At 43.5% G+C, this 24,428-nt stretch overlaps 1 protein-coding gene across 1 annotated transcript in view; it reads left to right on the forward strand.

Moving 5' to 3' along the window:
* SLC25A13 (solute carrier family 25 member 13) overlaps positions 1–16,640 on the forward strand; it is a 161,184-nt gene extending 144,544 nt beyond the window's left edge. The window contains exons 15-18 of the mRNA XM_079786798.1: positions 4,053–4,191; positions 14,842–15,000; positions 15,107–15,197; positions 15,469–16,640. Coding sequence (XP_079642924.1) covers positions 4,053–4,191; positions 14,842–15,000; positions 15,107–15,197; positions 15,469–15,655 — 576 coding nt within the window. The 3' untranslated portion in view covers positions 15,656–16,640. The remainder of the gene's footprint in view (positions 1–4,052; positions 4,192–14,841; positions 15,001–15,106; positions 15,198–15,468) is intronic.
* Positions 16,641–24,428: the final 7,788 nt, after the last annotated feature.

Below are 24,428 nucleotides of genomic sequence, written 5' to 3' on the forward strand. Positions count from 1 at the left end.
ATACCCAGCGATAGAACAGAGGGGTGCATCATGGGTTCTACATGCCTCAATCAGTAGAAATTTGAGTTTTAAAATGTTGTGGGGGTTTTTTTATAGTATATTTTTATTGCTTTCAGAGAGGAAGGAAGAGGGAGAGAGAGACAGAATCATCAGTGATGAGAGAGAATCATTGATTGGCTGCCTCCTGCACGCCCCCTACTCGGGAGTGAGCCTGCAACCCGGGCCTGGTTCATAGGTCAACGCTCAACCACTGAGCTGCTCCGGTCCGGCGAGGTTTTAAATGTTTTAACTTGCTGGCAAGGCTGTCCTGCTTCTGCAGAGCGGAGATGGAGGCTGCTGCACACGTTATCTTTCTTCCGTGGCTTTGCCTTTTCTTCACATTTTCAGAAACCTAAGACCTCTTCCACAGTCTAACATTCGCTCCAGTACGCACGAACTAGTTGATTTTTTATTAGGCACTGTCTCATCCCTGGTAGGAAAAATGCAGCATAGTCCTATCCATTTTTCCTTAGATTTGTTCTTTTTATTTGTTTGTTCATTTGTGTTTTGATTAAGCCATTTTTCTTCTCAGTCATCTGGGGCTGTTTTCAAACATCTCTTAAAGCACATCATACCCATTATGAGGCGCTTGTTTTCACGCTGGTTCCTGGTTGATTATCCTGATTCCAGCAGGGAGAGCGCCTTCTAGGGAAAACCCACTGCTGCTTCCCGTGGCCTTACTTACCCTTCCCGTGTCCAGGGCGATTCCAGATCACGTCTTCTCGGGCCTTCTGACCGCAGTGAAGTCATATCAGTTAAGAGGGGCTGATCATTCATTCTCTCTCCCTCCCTCTCTCTCTCTCTCTCTCTCTCTCTCTCTCTCTCTTTCTCTCTCTCTCTCTCTCGTTACCATTCCAGTTCAGAATTCTCCACGACTTCCTCCTCAGCTCTGTTGTATCCACAGCAAATTACATATCTTTGTTTGAAAAACAAAAAGCTTGGTTTTGGTCTCTAGTATAGTTTTCCAAGAAATGAGTTCGTGGTCCTTACAGAAATCTGACAACGTAGCCCAAAGCCTCTCATTTCTCTTTTTAGTTGTGGTTTTCTCTGTGTGACTTGGCAAAGCTGACTCAGTGTCACCAGGAACGTGTCTTGGGCCCCATTGACAGCAAGAGATCTTGCCGTTTTCTAAGTTAAATCAGACAGCAGTTCCTGGCCCCTGGCTGCTCACACCCTGAAACAAGCCAGGCGGACCGAGGCAGATGTAAGAGCGAGAAGAAAACCCCGAACAGCACTGACGAAGTATGGACGGCGTGGAGCCACGTGGAACCCACTCCCTGTCTACCTGCTAGATAAAGGATCCCCAGTGGAAAAGGGTGGCATTTGGGTTTAAATGAATGAAGAGCTGGTATTTAAGAGGTTGGTGTTCTCAGCTTAAAAATCGTCCAAGAAGGTGCAGAGTGATAGGTCCCTTGATGAATCAGATGAATGGGTCATTGAGTAGCTTTACCTGAAAGGAATCACGCCAACCAAGGAGAGGAAAACGGAAAAGGGGCGTCATTACAAAGCTTCGAGAGGGTGAGGATACCAGGCCTAATCTGTGGGACAGCCAAGACCAAAGATGGTGGAAGTTTTTGAAATAACAAATAGAAAGAAAATTTATGGCTGACGAATGAAGGAGATGTTAGATCATACTCCCCCCCACCGCCCCCCCCCCCCAAAAAAAAGCAAAAAACACACACAAAAGCAGCCATGAAGAAAAGGCATACCTCAGAACCACAAAAGCATGGTCCCAACTATGGAATGAATGGTGGTTGATACTGCTGTTGATTGAAATGCTCCAAAACGTGTACAATAGTTGTAGTGGTACCTCTAGTGGAAATTAAGAGTGATTTCAGTTTTCAGTAATTTTCTGTATTGTCTATGATAAATACTTAATATTTCATAGTCTGGGAAAAACACATTTTAAAGGGGGAAGTATTACCAGCAAAACAATGAACACAGCATATGGGCTGAGGTTTGGCTCTAAAATTCGAAGGTGTGGGAGGTGCGATTAAAAGTAAAAACAAATGGGTTTAGTAAAAAGCAAGATTTGTGGGAGGAGGAACTATATCAGCCTAAAAAATTACTCCAGAGTGATTCATGTAGAAAGTCAGTAACATGGCAGTGCTTCCTACTAAATTGAGGGAGCCAGACGTGAATCTTTAACTGCTCTTAATTTGAGTTGGTTCCTTGGTATCTCATTTGAATATCTCCTGGACAGAGTCTACATGTAGACAAATAGCTGACAGAACTTACAGGAAGGTTTGGAGGCAGAATAAGAAAAAGAAAGTGAAAATAGAGAAACAAATGGGTGGTAGTGTTACCCTTACACAGTAACTACCTGCATGATCACTTTTTAAAAACGAATCATAGAGAAAAGATTGGATATTATACATGGGCATTGGGGTTATACTGTACTTCTTCTTCCCCTTGAAAAGCTGAAGGACAGGGAAAGAACCTGAGAGTCCTAAGTTTTGGACTTGTCTCTGCCACTGTCTCCAAGCATGTGCCCTGAGCAAGTCAGCAGCATGGGCATTAATAGATATGCAATTGCTAGATTAACTGTCCAGGGTATGGTGGGTTTTGTGGCTCCTCTTCTCATTTGGGCCTTTAACAGTTTGGGGGTAGACAAGATAGAAAGGTGTGGGCTGATTAGCAGAACATGGTGTGCATTCTTCTTTTCTTGAAATATCTGCTCAAAGGGGACAGAGGCATCTGAATCTCACCCATGAGTGAGTTGGCTGAGAAATAAGCAACCTGACAAGGTCCAGATTCCAAGCATTTGTTCTGGTTGGAAGGATGGGCCAAGGCAGGAGGAAGATTAATAGGATTAAACATGAAGTGCTACTTATGTTACTTGTTTAAGGCAACTAATTAGGTTACAGGAGACCTGGGTTAATAGCAGTTCCTATGCAGAAGGACGAAGGGTTTTGTTACCCACGAGCTCAGTTTGAGTCAGGAGTGTAATGTGGAGTCAGAAGAGCAAAGCTGTAGTAATGAATGTGCAGTGTTAAGGAAGTTTGACGGATTGGAGACCACCATCAGCCCCAAATACCCAAGATCCAACATCCTTGGACCTCAGTAAATGTCACTGGGTTGGACTGCATCTGGTGAATTTGGATGGAGTCATTATTTTCTTTAAAGACTCTCTAAATTTGGTGGAAAGCTTTAGGTTTTACAAATCTGTAAAAGAAATGCTGTTAAATCATAAAGTGTTGCAAAAGGGTGACTTCTTTTCCATTTAGCCTACCTAAACACAATATATATCTTGTGGTTTTCATTATAGACGATTAACTGTTTCATCTAACTGGGCATGCATCAATTCTCAAGGCCTCCCCATGTCACCATTTTGACACCAAAAATTATTTGGTGAAGACTTTGTTCTAGTTGTTAAATTGCTCTGCACACAGGTATTAAATGTGTAGGAATTATTGTAAATATTTTAAGGCATTTGTCAATGTCTCATAAATCCTGGAGGGCAGGGGTAAGTATATTGATTAAATTAGGGGATCCATGAGCCCATTGAAAAGGTATATAATTTTTTACATATGTGTAACTTTTTCTGGGAAGGAGTCCAACACTTTCATCAGAGTCTCAAACAATACAAAAAATAAGCTCCTTCCCCGCCACCTATCTAATTGTTCTACTTCCTGGTATATGAACCAAGAGGCATCTTGGCTGTTGCTGCCCATCTTCCGAGAACAAAACCTCCTTGAAATGCCAGGGACCTGCCATCAGTAGGGAAAGGATGTCACAGATGAAGTCCCAAAATCACTTGAATAGAAATCTTACTATTAGAAAAAGCGAGAACTACCCCCTTCTTCCTCAATAAAATTAGTTTTATTTTTAAAAAGGAAATTTAGATTTATTACTTGCAGAATTTGGGTGATACTTTTTTTTTCCCTTTTAACTTGTTAGTACAATTCAGTCTTCTCAGGGAATATTTTGTTCCAAGATAAGTTCCAGAGAAGCTTGATCTTCTCAATGGGATATGTGTTTCATGTGGTTTTTCTTCCTTTTCCAATGGACAGGGTGCCAAAGCATGCTTTCTGCGGGACATTCCTTTCTCGGCCATCTACTTCCCGTGTTACGCTCACGTGAAGGCTTCCTTTGCAAACGAAGATGGGCAGGTGAGCCCTGGAAGCCTGCTCTTGGCTGGTGCCATCGCTGGTGAGTACCCCTCAGAGAGAGCTCCATGCCCACCCACACCCCTACACTGGAACTTTGCTTCTAGCTGTTGACCGGGCACACAGGACATGGCTGGCTATATGTTGCTGTGAAGAGCTACTGAAAAAAACGGGAAGGAAATGAACCTTACTTTGGCAGATTAAACTGTTGGACAAGTCAATTTCTTAACTCCAGAAAAGGCTCATTAAAAATTGGTGCGATTGGTGGTATTATTTGGATTCCAGTTCAAGTTCCATTTAGTTTTACTTCATAGCATAAGAATGAGAACTAAGAAGTTTAAAAAGTGTAATAATTGTGCTTTAGTGGTATCTAAGCACAAGCATGTATGACAGCTTGTCCATTATTGAAGCAATAGTATTATCATTTAGAGAAAAGAAATGCAGTACCACTTGGTGCTGTTAGACACCTGCTTCCTCCTTGCTGTATAAGATCAGAGGAACTGGGTGTGCGTGTTAATTGAATCCCAGAGAGAAATGACTGTCATCTTTTTTCAGGGCTACAGTGAAAATATCAGGAGAAGATAAATAGATGTGGAGGTTGGTTTCTCCATCGCCATGTAAATCCCTAGAGGAAATTTGATTATAGCCACAGCAGGGATCAGTGTGTTCTTTGATGCTACTCCTGGTGCAGAGACCCTAAAGGCCGGAACAATCTGGATTAGCTCTCCAGGTGTTGACAAACATTTAATGAGTTAACAAACCCTAAGGCAGTCCTGTGATGCCTGGGTCCAAACAGTTTTGATACAGGTGTTGCTCTCATCAGATATGTGGCTTAAGTCTCCTGAGAACAACCCCCGGCTTTGAGAAGTTGCTTGCTGTTTTGTGGGCTCCTTGTCCTGCCTGTAGCCTGGGGAGCCCCTGGAGGAAGGAACCTAGGTAGCTGCTCTTTAATTCTTAATTAATTCTTTTTCTTCAAAGGCAGTGATATTGGCATATGAGGCAGGATTGATCCTTCCTGGCTTCCCCGGGGAACCCTAGTGTAAAAGTAGCAATGAGATCTCTCTACCTGTATCAGGAAATCATGATTTCAAGACAAGAATATAAACTACCCACATTTAATCCCATCTTGCCATTGACTCACTGTGTCCTTTAGGTATCATTTACATATATATAAATGATAATATTTTTTGAGCCAAAGGTTATCATACAGTTTGTTTCAAATTACTTACTTGAAATAAGGTTGAACACCTAATAGGGAGAACTAACCACTTAGTAGTGCATGACCTTGGCCAAGTCATTTTAATCTTCCCTAAGCTTTGGTTTGCTTGGCTATAAATGGAGGTAATTACCAACTAGGAGGCGTGGTTATGAGGCTCAAGTGAGAGCAACCATGTGCCTAGCATATAATACTCAATAAATGTTAACCAATTGTTTATTGAATCCAAAAGAATCTGTCTATAAATCACTACAGAAATCAATTGTGAAATCAGAAGAATTAAAGCTCAGATCAGTCTAAGACTTTGTTTTTTTTCTTTACACCACAAAAATATCCCCTTTAATTCTTCCCTTGCAGAAGATAGCTACTCAGGCATGATTTAATCTCTGGGTGGTGTTTTCTAAAAACCCATACAACCAAGCTATAGAAATTACTAGTTGATTTCTTTCTCTTTTAGTTTTTTTTTTATGATTATGAAAATAACATAAAGGTTAAATAAAATATTAACCATTATTCCACGACGCTATAATCACTAACATTCTTGTTAATTTTCTCCCCCTTGAATGGTTTTTAACAGTTTTGATCACATTGTATATATATGTAGTTTTCACTTAAAATCATTTCTGAAGTATTGTTAGCCATCACAGCAAAGTGGTTCATGGCATGGATCATGGTGACAGACTACCCAGGTTCATATTCCAGTTTGTTCACTTAGAATCAGCAGTTTGGAAGACAAGGTACAAAGAAATACCCAATCAGAGCCGAAAAAGAAAAAGTAATTTTTAAATGAGGATAGTTTAGGGACGTTTGGGACAACATGAAGCGTAACAATGTCTACATCATAGGGGTACCACAAGGAGGAGAGAGAGAGCAAGGAATTGAGAAACTATTTGAAAAGGAATGATTGAAAACTTCCCTTACCTTGTAAAGGAAAAAGACACACAAGTCCACGAAGTACAGAGTCCCCAAAAAAGATGAACCCAAAGAGGCCCACACCAAGACACATCAGAATTAAAATGGCATAGTTTAAAGACGAAGAGGGAATCTTAAAAGCAGCAAGGGAAGACAGTTAGTTACCTACAAGGGAGTTTCCAGAAGACTGTCAGCTGGTTTCTAAACATAAATATTTCAAGCCAGAGGGATTGGCATAAAACATTCAAAGTGATGAAAAGCAAGAACCCACAACCAAGACTACTCCACCCAGCAAAGTTGTGTAAAATTGAAGGAGAAATAAAGAGCTTCCCTGACAAGAAAAAAAACAAAGAAGTTAGTTACCATTAAACCAATATTACAAGAAATGTCAAAGGGTCTTCTTTAACAGAGGAACATAGTTAAAAGATTAAAATAGCAGTAAATATGTATCTATCAATAATCACTTTAAATGTAAGTGACTTAAATGCTCTAATCAAAAGACATAGGGTAGCTGAATGGGTAAGAAACCAAGACACACATGTATGCTGTCTATAAGAGAACCACATCACAGTGAAAGATACACATGGACTAAAAGTAAAAGGATGGAAAACAATATTTCATGCAAAAGGAAAAAAAAACTAGGATAGCAATACTTATATCTGACAAAATAGATTTGAAAATAAAGCCTATAGTAAGAGACAAAGAAGAACTCTACATAATGATAAAGGTAGCAATCCAACAAGAGGATATAGCCCTCATAAACATTTATGCACCCAACATAGGAGCACCTAAATAGATAAAGCAAATCCTGATGGACATAAAGGGAAAGATTAACAGTAATAGAGTCAGTAGGGGATTTTGACATCCCATTGACATCATTGGATAGATCTTCCAGGCAGAAAATCAACAAGGAAATGGTGGCCTTAAATGACACACTAAATCAGATGGATTTAATTTATATTTTCAGAATATACATTCTTTTTCAAGTGCACATGGAACATTTTCTAGGGTAGACTACTTGTTAGGACACAAAACAAATCTCAGTAAATGTAATAAGACTGAAATCATATCAAGCATCTTCTCTGACCACAATGGTATGAAACTAGAAATAAATCACATTCCAAAAAAACACACAAAGACATGGAGGCTAAATAGCATGTTTATAATTGCATCCAAAAATAAAATGCCTAGAAATAAATTTAATCAAGGATGTAAAAAACCTCTACTCATAAAAATATATGTTACTGAAAAAAGAAATTGAAAACAATACAAATAAGTGGAAGCATATACATGTTCATGTTTAAATGTCCATACTTCCCAGAGTAACTTATAGATTCAATACAACTCCTATCAAGATACCAATGGCATATTTCACAGAACTAGAACAAATATTCCAAAATTTTATATGGAATCCCACAAGACATCAAATAGCCACAGCAATATTGATAAAGAAAAACAAAGTTGGAGGAATCACGCTACCTGATATCAGAATTGACTACAAGGCTTAGTAATCAAAACAGCATGGTAAAGATAGTCTATTCAATAAATAGTATTGGGAAAATTAGACAGATACATGCAAAAAATGAAACTAGACCACCTTCTTACACCATACAAAAAAATAAAGTGGATTAAAGACTTAAGTGTTAGACTCTAAAGCATAAAAATCCTAGAAGAAAACCTAGGCATTAAAATCTCAGACATTCCTCATAGCAATTTTTTTTTTTTCTGATATATCGCCTTGGGCAAGAGAAACAAACAAAAAAACAGATGGGACTACATCAAACTGAGAAGTTCTTGCACAGCAAAGGAAACCATCAACAAAATGAAAAGACAACCCACTTAATGGGAGAATATATTTGCCAATAATACATCTGATAAGCGGTTAATATCCAAAATTTATAAAGAACTTATAAAACTCAATAAAAAAACACACACAATCCAATTAAAAAATGCACAAAGGACCTGAATTGTCAGTTCTCCAAAGAGGCCAATGAACATATGGAAAGATGCTCAACATCACTAATCATCAGGGAAATGCAAATTAAAAACCACAATGAGATATCACCTCACTCCTGTCAGAATTGCTATAATCCATATCAACAAACAAGTGTTGGTGAGGATGTGAAGAAAAGGGAACCTTTCTACACTATTGGTGGGAATGCAAATTGATGCAGCCACTGTGAAAAGAGTTACCTCAAAAAAGTAAAAATGTAATTGCCTATGACCCAGTGATTCCACTTCTGGGAATGTACCCCAAGAAACCCAAAACACTGATTCGAAATGAGTTACACATATTCGTTACAGCATTATTTACAACTAGTGGACCGGTGCACAAAATTCATGTGGGGGGTGGGGTGGTTCCCTCAGCCCAGTCTGCACCCTCTCTAATCGGGGACCCCTTGGGGGACATCCCTCTCACAATCTGGGACCGCAAGCTCCTAACAGCTCACCTGCCTGCTGGCCTGATTGCCCCTAACCCCTCTGCCTGCCGGCATGCCTGCCTGATAGCCCCTAACCTCTCTGCCAGCCTGCCTGATCGCCCCTAACTGCTCTCCCCTGCCGGCCTGGTTGCCCCCAACTGCCCTCTCTTGCCAGCCTGATCTCGCTCCCAACTGCCCTCCCCTGCAAGCCTGATCTCTCTTCCAACTGCCCTCCCCTGCAAGCCTGATCTCTCTTCCAACTGCCCTCCCCTGCTGGCCTGATTGCCCCTAACCCCCTGCAGCCTGATCTCACCCCCAACTGCGCCCCCCCTGCCGGCCTGATCGCCCCTAACTGCCTCTGCCTCGGTCCCCACCACCATGGCTTTGTCCAGGAGGAAATTGGACATTCAGAAGATGGCCGGTCGACCCGGTCTAATTAACATATTACCCTTTTATTAGTATAGATTGATTATATAGGATAGGATTGCTTAAGTGGGGGGGGGGGGGCTTTTTCGGAAGGAGGAGATGCTCTTGGCAGACAAAAATACATAATCCCTATATCTGGACTGATAGCCAGCCATATGCCAAACTGGTCATTAAAAATTTGAACTTTCTTACACCTTACACCAAACAGCTGTTGCCCTTAAACCCTCCTCAGCCCCCACCTTAGGTTCTGCCTTTGCAGTTCACCCAGATTTGGTCTGATTGGTCAGTTTCTATGCCAGTCAGCGTCAAAAGCTCTGCCTCCTAGGCAGCCATTGGCTCCTCGCACTTCACCCAGATTTGGTTCTGATTGATCGGATTCTATGCCAGTCAGCGTCTCTGGGCCTGATCAGAGAGGAGGGGCTGATCAACAGCCACCCCAGGCTGCTGGCAAGTGGGCTGAACTGCTGATCTCTCGGAGAGAGAGAGGTGCGGCTGCTGGTGAGGCCTGGAGAGAGAGAAGCAGGGTCTGATCTGCAGCCTCGAGATTACAGATCAGAGCCTGCTTCTCTATCTCTCCAGGCCTTGCCAGCAGCCTCAGTAGCCACTGATCAGCCCCGCCTCTCTCTCTCTCCTAGAAGTCAGCAGTTCAGCCAGCTGGCCAGTCCCCGCCCACCGGAACCTGCTGCTTGCGCAGCCTGGCATTCGGTAGAGCCTTTGGTTGTTTCGGACCCTGGGTTTTTATATATTAGGATACCAAGATTTGGGAGCAGCAGCCCGTGTTTATCAGTGGATGAGTGGATAAAAAATTTGTGGAATATTTATACTCAACTGTACAAAAGAAGGAAAAATCCCCCTTTATGACATCATGGCTGGACCTGGAGAGCATTATAACTAAATGAAGAAAACCAGTCGGAGAAAGACAAGTACCATATGATTTCACTCATATGTGGAATCTATTGAACAAAATGAACTAACAAAATGGAAACAGACTCATAGAGAACAGACTGACAGCTGTCAGAGAGGAGGAGGGTTTTGGGGCAGTGTGAAAAAGTTGAAGGCAGTAAACAAACAAAAAGAAAAAAAAAGACCCTCATAGATACAGACAACAGTATGGCGGCTACCAGAGAAAAAGGGGGGTGGGTGGAGGTAGAAGAGGGTAAAGGGGGGATAAATGGTGATGGAAGGAGATTTGACTTCGGGTGGTGAACACACAATACAGTATACAGATGACATATTATAGAATTGTACACCTGAAACCTATATAATTTTATTTATCAATGCCATTCGATAAATTCAATAAAAAAGGGAAAAATAATTTAAAAGCAGTTCTTAGGTTATTTTTTTTTTAAATGTAATGGAGAGATTAGATCAAGGTAATGAACTGAACATATTCATTTGTCTTTCCTCCTCTCAAATACTTAAAATGTCAAAAAGTACATTTTCAAAACTCCTCACTGACACTAGAAAATGTCAGCAGCAGCCCTTAAAAGGCAGGAAACATAACCATAGTGCCTCTGAAATTGGACTGAAAGATGTCACAGAACAAAACACTGGTAGGAAAAACTACTTGTAGTAAAAGAAGATCCAGAGAATTTTGACCTCCGAGTGCACAATAGAATGTCTGGAGTGTGGGGTGGAGGTTTCAGTGTAAATCATGAGCAAGGGTTAAAGAATTTCATTTCCTTGCCTGAAGGTTAGGTGTAGTCCCTTCCCCTCCCCCCTCCCACTCCCTTTTTATTTGGATCTTCAGGCAACACTTGCTAGGAGGGAGATTGAAAGAAAGCAGGACAAGCAAGGTTTAAGATAATTCTAGGCCTTTACCACAGATGCGGGGGGTGGGGTGGGGTGGGGGGGAGTGTTAATGGCCACTCTTCCCCATAGGGGTGTAAAATAATTCCCTCTACTTCCAGAGTGAAGTACTTTGTATTTCAGCTGATTTGGAAGGTCCCCACTCTGCAGCTAACTTAGCCCCTTGCATCCAGTTAACAGGCCTGTGTCTCAAAACCCATAGACCATCCTCTCATTCAGGAGAGAGGCCTGTGGGTGACACTGTCCTAGGGTGACACTGGTAGAAGCCTCCACAGCACTAATCAGCCTGTCCTTTGAACTTGAAAATCAATAGACAGACAGAGGTCCTCAGACAAGACGGAGCTGTAAGGCAAGTAAACAGATGAATTAGAGAGAAAACAGGCAATTCAGGGAACAGAGGAGAACTCTGAAGAACTATAATTAAGGTCCTCAGAGAGATTTTAAAGGAACGATCAGTAAAGAGGCTTCCTTGAAAGCTAATAACAGGATTGCCAAGATTAAAAATCCGTAGATGGTCTGAATGATAGAATGGATTTGATCAAAGACCAAATTAGGCATCTGGAAAATAAACTCATGGGAAAAAAGAACAACAAAAAAGAATGCTCTAGAATGTGGAGCAAAAATACAGAGATGAAAAATTTGAGCACGTTTAAGAGATATGTAGGATTAATCCAGGAGGTCTAATTCAATAAGGGCGGGAGGACTCCTCACCTTCAGTCCTGGGTAGCTTCAGAATTCCAGGGGAGGATGTCTCGGACCTGTTACATTCCCAGCACACGAGCGTTCGGGCCAAGCTTAAGTGAGTTTCTCCATGCCAGGACTCAAAGGCTACCCCTCACAGACTTCTGAGTCAAAATGAAAAGTGAATTTAAGAAAGAAGGAAATGTGGGATAGATACATGAAATAGCAAATGAAGTTAAACCCAAGAGTCTGTGCAAATAACTGTTCACTTTGGCACACACATTTTTATACAAGAGGAGTCCTTGGGAGGCAGATAAAGCAAAGGAAGGACGAAGGTGGAAGTGTGCTGAAGAGCTCGCCTGCTGGTGAAGGAAGTTCACGCTGATTACTTGTGCACATTGTAAATAGCACACCTGTGTAACAAATGCACGTGGCATTGGAATACATTCGGCAGGAAAGGGTGGAGTTCGAGAGGGAAACAAAAGCAGAGAAAATAAAAGCCGTAATGTAGGACGGCAGAAATAAGTCTGTTAACCACAACCATAGCCACAATGGAGTGGATTCAATGCTCCTAAGTCAAAACAGATGCCTTCCGATGAGTTCTGAAAAGAAATCTAGTCACCTGAAGTTTGAGAAAACAGAAACGTAGAAAAACTGAAAGAGAATGAATTGAAAACCATGTACCAGGCAGATACCAACAGTAAGCAAGTTTAGCAATACCAGTGTCAGACTAAAGGGTTTGAAAATAGCATTCAGAAGTACAGAGCATGTTTGCACTTATAAAAGATAAAACTCACCGACGTCAGCCTCTAAGTATTACCAACGTAATACTATCTTACAAAACCCCAACTGAAAGGTATGACAGGAACATGGGATTTTCTCATTCCAAGTGAGAATCTCCACTCTTTTCTTAGAAGCTGATACAAGCAGGTAATTTAGATAAGGATGCAAAGGGAATCTTTAAAACTCGTAACCTAGATCCAAAATAAATAGGTATAAACTCTGAATGCCATAAACAGAGAGGTAGATCCTTTACAAATACTAATGGGATAGTGAGGAAAATGAAGGGTGACTTGCCCCAAAGTTGTCTTTTGCTGGCCATGCTTCCTTTTCGTTGTAAATGAACTTCTCCTCTCCAGCTGCTGTGCCCCCTTAAAGAGAGGTGTTTTCTATTGGCTAGAGAGCGCCCCGAATTGCTCCTGTCACACGAGTAATGGGTGGTCCCGAGGTCTCCCCGTTTGTCTATCACTGAAGCCTCAGGTCCCCTCCCTGTTGAGGAACCCAGAAGAAGCCTCCAGTTCTAGCCCCCTCTTGCCCACCCCCATCCTTGGGAATAGAGAACACTTGGCCTTGGTCACTATAGCCATAGCCTTTTAGAAGCCAGGAGGGACCAGGCTGGCTACTGGTCTTTCCCAGCCTTGTTTTGGAGCAGCCTGTTGCTCTCCAGGTTAAGGGAAAACCCCTGTCTACAGAGATACAGCTTCTCTGAGGGCAGCTGCCTCATCTGAGAGACGGGAGCTGGGGATGGAGAGGGTGAGAGTCTTGTGCAGGCTACTATGTTTCCAGCATCCCCCCAACAAACACACATGAAACTAAACATCTTCTGTTTCTTTTGGCAATTTTATTCCACTAATGAGGATCTTTCCTCTGCCACCCACTCCCCTCCCACCCACCCCCGCCCCCGCTCCCGTTAATGCATCTCTCTAGCTCTTTTTTTTTTTCCCCCATAACAAGGAACTCTATATGAAAACTACCCTAACTGAAGGAAACTTTCCCCGTTTCATTGCTCGTGCATCTTTCACAGTCACACTCTGACATGCCTGCCCAGCACTGTAAGGAGGATTTTGTTGGATGTTTACGGCAGACGGCCTCGCTAAACTCTTTCTGGGCCAGGAAGTAAACCAAAATCGGTGGTGTGAACACCGTGGGTTTCTAAGCATTTTTCCTGTTTCCTTCCATTATGTTGGAGGATAAACTTCTGGCTCAAAGTTAAAATAATTCCAACAAGCTCCGAGGAAATTCAGGACGACTTATCCAGTGAAGCACTGGAATGGAAAGTGAGCCTTTTCACAAGCAGATAGGTGATGTGCTTTATAGGAACGGTGGCCTGGGATGAAGTTTGAGGAGCTCAGTCCAGACGGAGGAGGAAGAGCTTCAGCCGCGTAAGGAAAGTGCAGACGTGTACCGTGCGCGCACTGTAGCTTTAAAGCTGTCTGTTAGAAGGATGGGATGGCGCTGCGAGCCAGACCACGTTGGTTTGGACAGAAATTCTTACAGAATTATTAAGCCTTAAAAAAAGCAAAGGAGATTTATGCATCTGCATTTGACCAATTTGGTTTGGAGTGGGTTCATAATGGAAAAGTAATAAAACCAGAAGAGACAGTGTCTTCTGAGCACAGTCTCGCTTTTAAAAAATCTAAACATGGGCTGCCCCATTTTGGATAAAATGACTGTAGAAATATTTCCCATTGGTAATTAGGGGAGGGTTTTGTTGTTGTTGTTGTTCCTTTTTCATTGATGATCAGCCAGTATCAATCTTAAGCTTTCCATCAGATATTTTCTCTAGATGTCGGTCTCTGAAAAAGGAATCCTAACGTGTTATCTATGCGAGTCTCCTCCAGTCACCTTTACACACACACACACACACACACACACACACGCATAGCACACAGTGTTTGCTTAGCTACCAGTAAAGCCTTTTTCTGGTGTAACTGGAGAGGTCAGGGTTTGGAGAGTCGGGGGTGGTTGACTGTGCGAGAAGGCACCTCCCGGGACTGCCCGCGGCCGCAGAAAGGCATAAAGAGGAAACGCATAACAAGCGTCACCTCTGAAAAATCAGATCTAATAACTTGGTGAGTTTCTGATTTCAAAAGGAGAGCGGGGGCGGGGGGGGGGGGGGGGGGCAGAGATCCAAAGACGTTCTCTCTCCTCTCTGTTTACTCTCACCCCCTGGAAGGAGTGTTGTTGATAAATAATTCATTACAACTATTTAAGAAATTGGAGCATAACAAGTGGAGGTGATGGGGGAGGGGGCGTCCATAGATGTGGGGGAGCCTCCATCGCCATAGACAAGATGGTTAGGGTGGTATGTCCCAGAGGGGACAGTAAAATAGGCATCCGATTTCCTTGGATTCTTAACTTTCCTTCCACGGGCCAGCAGTTCAAAGAGCAGTTATTTTTTATATAGTGAGAATGTGAGCAGGCTGCCACGGTGTTGTCTTTCCTGCAGGTATGCCAGCGGCATCCTTAGTGACCCCTGCTGATGTTATCAAGACTCGATTACAGGTGGCCGCCAGGGCCGGCCAGACCACTTACAGCGGAGTGATGGACTGCTTTAGGAAGATACTGCGGGAGGAAGGCCCGAAGGCTCTGTGGAAAGGGGCTGGCGGTATGGAAATAATTTGTCCTTAACTAAACCTTTGGTATCAGGTAAAGCTTTTAAAAAATCTAATTATACCTGATATTCTCTCCCTCCCCCCCCCCTTTTTTTTAAGCTCGTGTGCTTCGATCCTCACCCCAGTTTGGTGTGACTTTGCTGACATACGAATTGCTACAGCGCTGGTTCTACGTTGATTTTGGAGGAGTGTAAGTGTCATCATGCTAAACTGAAGCTACATTTCAGTTGCTTCTCATACTCAGTCATCCTGGAGACAGGTACGCCCACCTATGGGCTGAAGTGGAGAAGATGTAGGAAAATAGTGAAACCACGTCTTCAGATCAGACCTCTTTCCAAAGGGAACATACAGCTGACTAGAATTCCACCATTCCTTTACGGTGCAGATGTTCAGTTTTGGGATGTTGTGTTGACCAAGTTAAAACATAAAACTCAGATTCTCCACTCTCTTTTCTCTTTCAGGAAACCCATGGGCTCAGAGCCAGTTCCTAAATCCCGGATCACGCTGCCTGCTCCCAATCCTGATCACGTTGGGGGCTACAAACTGGCAGTGGCAACATTCGCAGGGATTGAAAACAAATTTGGACTGTACCTACCTCTCTTCAAGCCCTCAGCATCTACCTCAAAAGTTACCAGCGGAGGCCCCTAGGAGGCCCGACCAGGGGGTGTTGCTGTAGCTCTGTTGTTACATGGGTAAAGAATGCCCATCTCGGGTGGAAGCAATATTTCATTCCTTCCACGTCTATCTCTTGTTTAAATTCAAGTCCAGGCTTTTTTTTTTTTTTTTTTTTTTATGAGGAAAATCATTCCTTTTCTTTGTGTTTTCTTAACCAGATCGTTGTAAAATTATTCATAATTACCCATTGGGCCTCTGCACACAAACCTTTGTACCTGACATTTGCTAGGATTTGGTCAGCGCTCACATGCTTTGGGAGAATGAGTAAATCTGAATAGAAATTAGAGCTGTTCTCCTTGGGTTAGGGTTATAATCCCAAAGAGGCCACTGAAAGGCAGTCACGATGCTCACCGTGTTTGATGAGCATTTAAACTGGTAAGGAGCTGGGTGCGTATTTAGAAAATGTGTAAAGCCCTGGAAGCAATGAAAACGTGGTCCGAAGCAGCTAGGCTAGCCTGGCTTCAGATTTTAAACGCACACTAAGTCCGGCCTCTGGGTTATATTATAGAGCTTTTATGTGAAACATGTTTTATTTTTTTGTAATGAAAACCACATTGAAGGTATTTAATAATCATATTCTGTTACCGGTACCGAGACTGCCAGTGAGAAGGCTTGTACTTTAGGGAAGTCCTCTTGGCATTTTCTGAGGTAGACGGAGAGAGCGTGAGGCGCCACGCTTCTGGACCAGCCAACCTGGGAAAACTGCTCGTGGGCTGCACCTGTGCTGGTTCCTGCCTGTTGCAATGAACACTAGGAAAATGCATGCCCGTTCCTGGTACCTGGCCTGATCCCCTCCCAACCCCCCCCCCCCGCCCCCCCCCCGCAGTTGGCACCCATTTTGCTTTAAAATCCACTCTATCTTGAATCATGTAAGACAAATGTACTCTTAAGTTTTTATTTAATTTGTGCTGCCTTGGAGAATGGTCAGAAGGCTTGTGTGTTTGTGAAGAAGGAAATAAACTATTTTTAAAGCTACTGAAGTATTTTCTTTTTTGTATGTCACCTGGTGAATAATGACCGTTATTGGACTCGATGTGTTTTGACAGGGATTTTATTCATTTTTGGCATGGAGATGGACCTTCCTGGTCTTTCAAGGTAATGTGTACCCTCATTTTCAGCATGCCATTTTCACAGTGAGGAAGAGAAACTACATTTAACCATCCATAAGCAAGGGACCTAGCAAACCGACCCTTTTGTTCTGGTCAACCCCAGCACTTCCTGCAGTTTCTAATCCTGGGAGTTAAAGCAATATAAAGTTTCACTGGAAATTGGGCATGAAGATTGGTATGAAATGATGGCAATTGTGTTTTCTCCGACTCGTTCTCCCTCACACCAAAACCTTACACCGCTGTCTCCCACACGTGGTAATTTTTGGCCAGCACTCTAATGGTTTGGGGAAAGAAGCCTGAACAGAATGTAGGGCTCCTCTTGTCTACAGGCATGCTCCTGAAGAGGCTGGGAAGAGTCTATTGGTAGCCAGCTCGAACTTTCCCCCCCGTAGGAGACAGCCATTGTCAGTCTCTGTCTTGCTGTAGGTCAATAGGTTGACATTCAGTTACTGTTCAAAATTGGAAACAGTCGGAGCCATCCACAAGTCTGATTTTTTTTTTTAAGCGAACAAAAGCTTTGTTACCCTCCCAGAAATAGCGCACATACATACGTGGCTCCCTCCGTGGTTTGGGTTTGGTAAAACCAAAAAGAAAACCCCACCTCCTAACCTCCTTCCCCAAACCCCTCGGGATGTGATAAGTGATGTTTATATTTTAATCCCAAAGACAAGTCACAAAACTCCAGATAGGCCTTAGCCCTGTGGGCGGTGTTAGAATAACAAGGCCTTCGAGCGTGGGTCGTCTGAATGCGGAGAAAAGCCCCCATAAATCGCTGCATTCCTTTCCTTCACTTGCATGAAATTTTATAGGAGATCCGATTTTCATGGTGGAAGCACTGACCCAAATCTCAGACATGGTGGCTGCCCGGCCTGCTCCTTTAAGGGCGGCTGCATTGGGTGGGAGAGAGTCTTGGCTTCACCTGGACCTACCTGCTGCTGAGGGCTCCTTAGTAAATGAGAAACCAGAGGTATGAGGAAGCCAAAGGAACTAGGACCACAGACAGAGCTGCTTTTCCTTAAAATCCTCCCCTTTTTCTGTTCAGAGATGGGCAACGGCTTGAGACACTTTGAAGGAGGCCTAATTTCCATCTGCGTTCTGCTCAGTGGGTGGCGTGACGGTGACATCCTTGAATAGGGCTGCAATCACCCTGCGGTGGAAACCACGTCAAATTTGTTCTGGGTTTTCCTTCTTCCTGAAGTGACAGCACAAGACGTCGCCAGTGCTGTGGCTGCAGCCCCCCGTCGCTTCCCTCCCCAACGCTGAAGAGCTAGAAGATGTGTAACTCCAACCTGCTTGCCTGCCCACCCTGGGGGGGGGGGGCAGCCCCCCTCCCCCATCCCCTCACTGGGCCAGCCCCGCAGCCTTTGGCTCTGCCCTTAGTCTGTCCTGTGATTGCTTAGGGGGTGGAAGGGAGGCCTGTAGCCACTTTTTTTTTTTTTTTTTTTTTTTTTGCAAGGAGGGGAAAAAATGTGAAGCCAGCCACAAAGTGAACACACTGATTCTTGGGTTCCAGTCGTGGCTGGGTTTCTTGAGGCTGGGTGGCACGCTGTCGCCAAGCTCATGCTACACCTCATAACCCACAACCATTTGCTGAGCTCCCTAGAGTCGCCTTAATCCCAGCAGCCCAGGGTTGCACAGGGGAAAATAAGAATTCTGGCCCAGAAAGGAGTCATTTAAATGCTTATTGCATTTCAAGCTTCAGTTTTTACTTAGCTCAAATATTTACTGTTGCTGGAAAACAATGTTTAAAATGTTGTGCTTATATGTTATTTAATGGTGTGGCCTATGTAAACCTCAGGATGCTTACATTTTGACAGTCTTCTGGAAATGTTTAACAGCACATAACTCGGCGAGCAGGGAATGAAAACGGAAACAAATTGTGCTTGAAAATGTTTGTAACCCTCCTCCAGCTAGGTATCCGGCAAGGCACGCTGGGATTCTTCAGGTAAAGGGGAGGAAATCTCCGAGGAGGGAATGGGGCGAATCCTGTCCTGGGGCCCCGTTTACCAACCTTGTCGATAAGCCCTCTCTCCAAGTCACGTGCCTTCTACCGCACAAGCCATACTTGTGGGGATGAATTTGTCGCTTTGCCACGGAGCAAAATCTCATTTTAAATTCAGGGGAATCAAATGCTTTCAGGATGTGAATTTTTCCAAAGACACGTTCCCTGGTGAGAACAGCGTAATGTTCTTTCCACAAGCGGTGCTGCCCACAGAGGCGCGTGTCTTTTGTTTTACCGTCTGGGAATGACCCGACCCTCACCGAAGAGCCTACCTCCAATGTGATGAAGACCACAGGGGCTCGCTGTGTCATCGCGAACATCTGAGGCAGCTGAGAGCACGGCTGCCCGTATCTTTTAATAAAACGGGGGCGATCTTTAGGTTGAAAGCCCCGCTTGGGCTCCATGAGGGCCGTGACCGTGTCTTTCATGCTAATTCTAGAGCACCTGGAGCTCCGTGGGCTCCTGGTTATTATTTTGAAGGATGGAGGGGTGGAGGGGTGGAGGGGAGCTTTGAGGATTTTTTTTTTCCAAGAAGCATTCTGCAATCTTTATTATTCTCCTACTGTTTTACAGGCCGTTTTTGCCGCTGAGTTAAAACCGTAACGGAAAACAACCACAGTCTTCTGTAATGTTCACTTACTTATAAAGCCATACATATAGCTCTTATTAAAGCAACGGCAGCTATTTAAAATCGGTTTTATAGTTGGTTACGTTGAATCAGGAGCTGTCATATAAATGATACGATATTTAAATTTCCTGATCACGGTTAAAAGTAAAGGCTGGGAAAATGTATATCCTTTGAGATCAGTGTTACATGAGGACTAAGCTACATCATTAAACCCGTTGTCCTCATCAATGAATCTTGTTATTGACAGCTCCCTCCCTCTGTCCCTCTCACTGCCTGGCATTTATGTGCCCTCGGGAGCAGTGCAAGCTTCCTTTTAGAAGCTGCCGGGGACGACGGACGATGGGAACTCTTGTCAGGAGGGTTTGTCTTTAGCTAATGCATTAATTGACTCCAAAAGAGTCCAAATGGAACTCGCTGCTTTCATCTGCTGGGGCAACCTAATAAAATAATGTTTGTTTTTAGATTCCCGGCCGTTAAGGGGGTTTTGCTCAAGGCAAAACCAAGGTCCCCGCGAATAACTTTAGAAGGAAAGTCGGAAGACGCACTAATCGTGCCTGTCTGAGGCTGCTTTTCCCGGTCCCGGGCGCTCCCCTGCACACGGGTTCTCAGTAGAGGGATATGCACCGGGGCCGGGCCCACCACTGCGCAGCCTGCCCCGTTGAAGACACATCATTTTGTAGCGCAGCAGTTCCTACAGTGATCTTTACATGGACACAAGCTCTCAGAACAGACCTGTGCAAGCTCGCTTTGGGCTGTCCCATCCGGTGGGGAAGGGAAATACAGATTAGTGAAAAAAGACTGATTAAAACACTCTTCCTTATCTGTCATCACCTCGCCTCCCTCCCTTTGCTACTTAACCTGGTCTCTTATTGGGCTGCTTTCAAATGAGAGAGGGGCAAGTAATTCTGCCCCCACCCTGGAGTTCTTTGGCCAATCAGAACTCATTAAATATGAGAGGCCAGGTATCATTCACATTAAATCCCCAAACCCTTTCAAGTAGGCAAAATAAATCCTCGCCTAATGTCACTGATAGGTTCTATGACTTGAAGCAAAATGGCCTATAACGAAACCAGTTTTACCATAGGCTCATTGATTAAAAACAAGAGGTAAGGTCCTATGGCATTTTAGCCATGTGACAATGAAATGATGTTGAACGAAACAACGTTATTCAAGGACCCGCAGTGCTATTTTCCCTGTGCTACCGATGAGGAAGCCAACACTCGGAGAGATTGCAAATCTGGGTCCTGGTCTCTATGTCAGTAAATGAGAGTGTAAGGATTTGAACCCAGGTCTGATGGCGGCCGAAGCCTTCTTCTTTTCCTGTGGAGGGTTCCCAGCAATGCTCAGTACAGAAAGTCCTTATGATAGCCTATGCCCTGAATATCTCATTGTCCCCCGGTCTCTGTATCAGATGGATCATTCCTAGCTCAGAGTAGAAGGGAAGGGTGATCTCTGATTATTTTCCATAATTAGTGCATTTATCTCAGAGAATCCCAGAGCCTGAGGATCAAGCGAATCCTGACAAGCCTTTTGAGGTTCGTCTTAAACTATTTTACAGCCTATTTAAGTCAGTAAAGAAAGTATTAAGGTAAACTCGAAGCATTTGCCCCACGGGTTTGAAACTGGAAGGTAATGTGGAAAAAGCAGAGGTACATTTGCACACTGTTACAGTGCAATGTGATATGACACGAACTGAACTAAATCTTAAAAATCTCTGCTTATAACTAGAAAATGCCGTGCTTCAACAGAAGTTGGAAATGATGGAAAGCCAAGTTACAAGTAAATATCTATGGGTACTTCACCTCCAAGTGTGTCTGGAGGGAATGGAGACAGTTTACAGAATGTGGGCTTTGCTGCAATTACTTTTAGACATAAAATCTCCATCATCACGAATGGCGGAAAAGTCTTACTCTGTTCCCAACGAGTTTCTTGCTATCCCCAAAGTTAAATGAGAGGCCCTCTACCACGGCCTTTGGCTGCCTTCTCCCCTTTTCTTATACAATTGAAAGCAGATTACTGACTGACCCACACTAAAAACTTACAGCATTTTCTTTAGATACAGGGTGTCCCAAAAAATGTCTGCACACACTAAGTAATTATAAAGGCAGTGTTTATTAAAATACATTGCATTTTCAAAATTGGAACTATCAAGCTGTTAAAGTGTGTTTACTTTTGGGGGGCGACACCCGGTAACATATGTATTAAAATGTCTTATTCTACTTTTCAAAAGAGTGATGTATTTCAATGTGTGCATTTCTGTTTTGAGGCAGAATTTAGCTACGTCAGTTCTCAGTAGAGAGGTATGCTCCATCGATTGGAGAACTTATGGCTCCTGACAATTAGCCACGCTGTGTAAAAGGCTGCCTTTTGTGATCACCCCTTCCTCTGGGCTCGGTCTATTGTTATGAAAGGCTCAGACGCTGTTAGAGTAAGATCAGAAAAATAAAAACTGGGGGATGAGGAACATGGAAACAGGCATTCTTTTTTTCTTCTGACGACAGAAGTGCAGTGAGGGCCGGTGTTTTTTGAATTTTATTCCTGTGGAGAGGAGAGACTTCTGCACACGTTCAGCCTCAGCCTTTGTCCCGCCTCCCTGTGTCGTGTATACATCTCGTTCTTCCTAACCGAAGAGGCAGTTCACACTTGACCTGGGACCCCCAAGTTCCCTGGGGCGCTACTTACAAAGTAAGGGATTTCTTTCTTTTCTTTACCAGTTTGCCTGTGTGAGAGCGAATGTAGAGAAGCCGTCAGTTCCGTCTCATGTTGGTACTTGAAGGTAAGCATGGCATTCTTTCCTTTTATTCATTTTATAAGGTGGCTTCATCTGCCTTAAAAAGTTAGCCTTCTAAACACCGCATCAGGCTAAATTATTAAAAATTATGAAGGCACTTGACATGAGTTGGATGTAAGGGATAACTGCTATCTTTTATTAAGGATACTTAAAACTAAATTTCAAAGTAATCATAGTAATGTATCATCAACACCCTGAAGTCAATATTAAGCAAATGCTTTGGCCTCTATAGCTACTGAACTCTGACTTCTTGTGCCTTAAAAAATTATACTTTGGGAGAGATTTCTGCTTCTGGCCTTATAGTTAGAGCATGAGGCAGACTAAGACTGTGGACCCTAACAGAAAACAAGATGAGACCTACCAGTGCACCAGCTTACTGATTAGAGGCAGTTCCCAGTCACTGTGCAGGGGAGGGGAACCCAAACAAGGCCCATAAGAATCCCCACATTGAAGAAATGCAGATCAGAAATCAGGGAGGACAAGAAAGCTAGAATTTGTGAGACAAAGTACCAAACAGGAGGGAGCGGTTCTGAGAGAGAGCTCTGGAGTTTTGCAGAGTTCCCAAATCTTCGTGTCTTGACCTATGCATTTGTGAGAGGAAACTATAAGAGCTGGGAAAGAACCATTGGAAAGGAGGAAGCAGGAAAATTCTGGAGCTCACGGAGGAGAAGTGGTTTGTGTTCTCCCAAGCAAGTGTAGAAAGTCCTTCATAATACATAGAACACCAGGTTGGACCTTCAGAAAAACGCTGTATTACAAAGGGAGCTAAGTTAGTCTTATGATAAAGGCTTTTCTGCCTTTACAAAACTTAACCCTTTGCACTCGCTTGCTTTTTTCTCGATTCCTTTATTCTAATGCTAACCGTGTCGAGTCACACTCGACATCCGAGTGCAAAAGGTTAAAAAGCACACCTTACAGGGACCCAATTGATTGTCAGTACACAGTTTGATACTACTTAAAGCAACATTAGAAAACACAACCCACAAAGTAAAAATCTCAATAAAAAAATCTAATAAAAAATAATCTCACAAACCAGGAATAAAAGGAAACTTACTCAGATACAGGGCATTATAAAAAAAACGTATAGCTAATATCATACCTTATGTGAAAGTCTCAATGTCCTAGCCAGTGCAATAAGAAAAACAAACACATAAATATTGAGGAAAAGGAATTAAAACAATCTCTAATTGCACATTAATTAATTATTTATGTGGAAAATTCTAAGAAATCTGCAGAATAATTATTAAAAGTAGTAAATGGATTTAGCAGGATACCAAGTCAATATATAAAATTCCACTATATTTCTTTGTAGTACCAACAATATCTGAAAATAAATTTTTAAAAATAATCCACCAAAAACAACATTAAAAAATAAGGTTACTATTATTCAAGGCAAAATGGACCAAAATAGAATTCAGAAATAGACCAACATATATACAGTCAACTAGAGGCCCAGTGCATGAAATTTGTGCACTCGAGGGGGGAGGGTCTCAGCCAGATTGCGAGAGGGCGCAGGCCAGGCCCAGGGATCCCACCGGTGCACAATCAGTACAGGGAAGGGATGCAGGATGTTGGCCAGTTGGGGCGGGACCGAGGGAAGGCTCCAGGGCATGTCTGGCCCATCTTGCTCAGTCCCAATCATCCAGACCCAGCAGCAAGCTAACCTACCGGTCAGAACGTCTGCCCCCTGGTGGTCAGTGCATGTCATAGTGAGTGGTTGAGCAGCCTTAGCATATCATCAGCATATTATGCTTTGATTGGTTGAATGGCCAACCAGGTGACTGGACACTTAGCATATTAGGCTTTTATTATATATGACTAGAGGCCCAGTGCACAAAATTCGTGCATGGGAGGGGGGTCCCTCAGCCCAGCCTGCACCCTCTCCAATCTGGGACCCCTTGGGGGATATCCGACTGCCAATTTAGGCCCGATCCCTGGGATCGGGCCTAAACTGACAGTCAGACATCCCTCTCACAATCCTGGACTGCTGGCTCATAATCGCTCACCTACCTGGTCACCCTCAACTGCCCCCCTCTGCCTGCCTGGTTGCCCCTAACTGCCACGCCCCCCTTGCCAGCCTGGTTGCCCCCAACTGCCCCACCCGCCGGCCTAGTCACCACTCACTGCCCCCCCTGCCAGCCTGGTCACCCCCAACTGCACCCCCCCGCTGGCCTGGTCACCTCTTACTGCCCCCCCTGCTGGCCTGGTCACCCCCA

This window comes from Cnephaeus nilssonii, assembly GCF_951640355.1.
Source record: "Cnephaeus nilssonii genome assembly, chromosome: 12".
Taxonomy (NCBI): Eukaryota; Metazoa; Chordata; class Mammalia; order Chiroptera; family Vespertilionidae; genus Cnephaeus; species Cnephaeus nilssonii.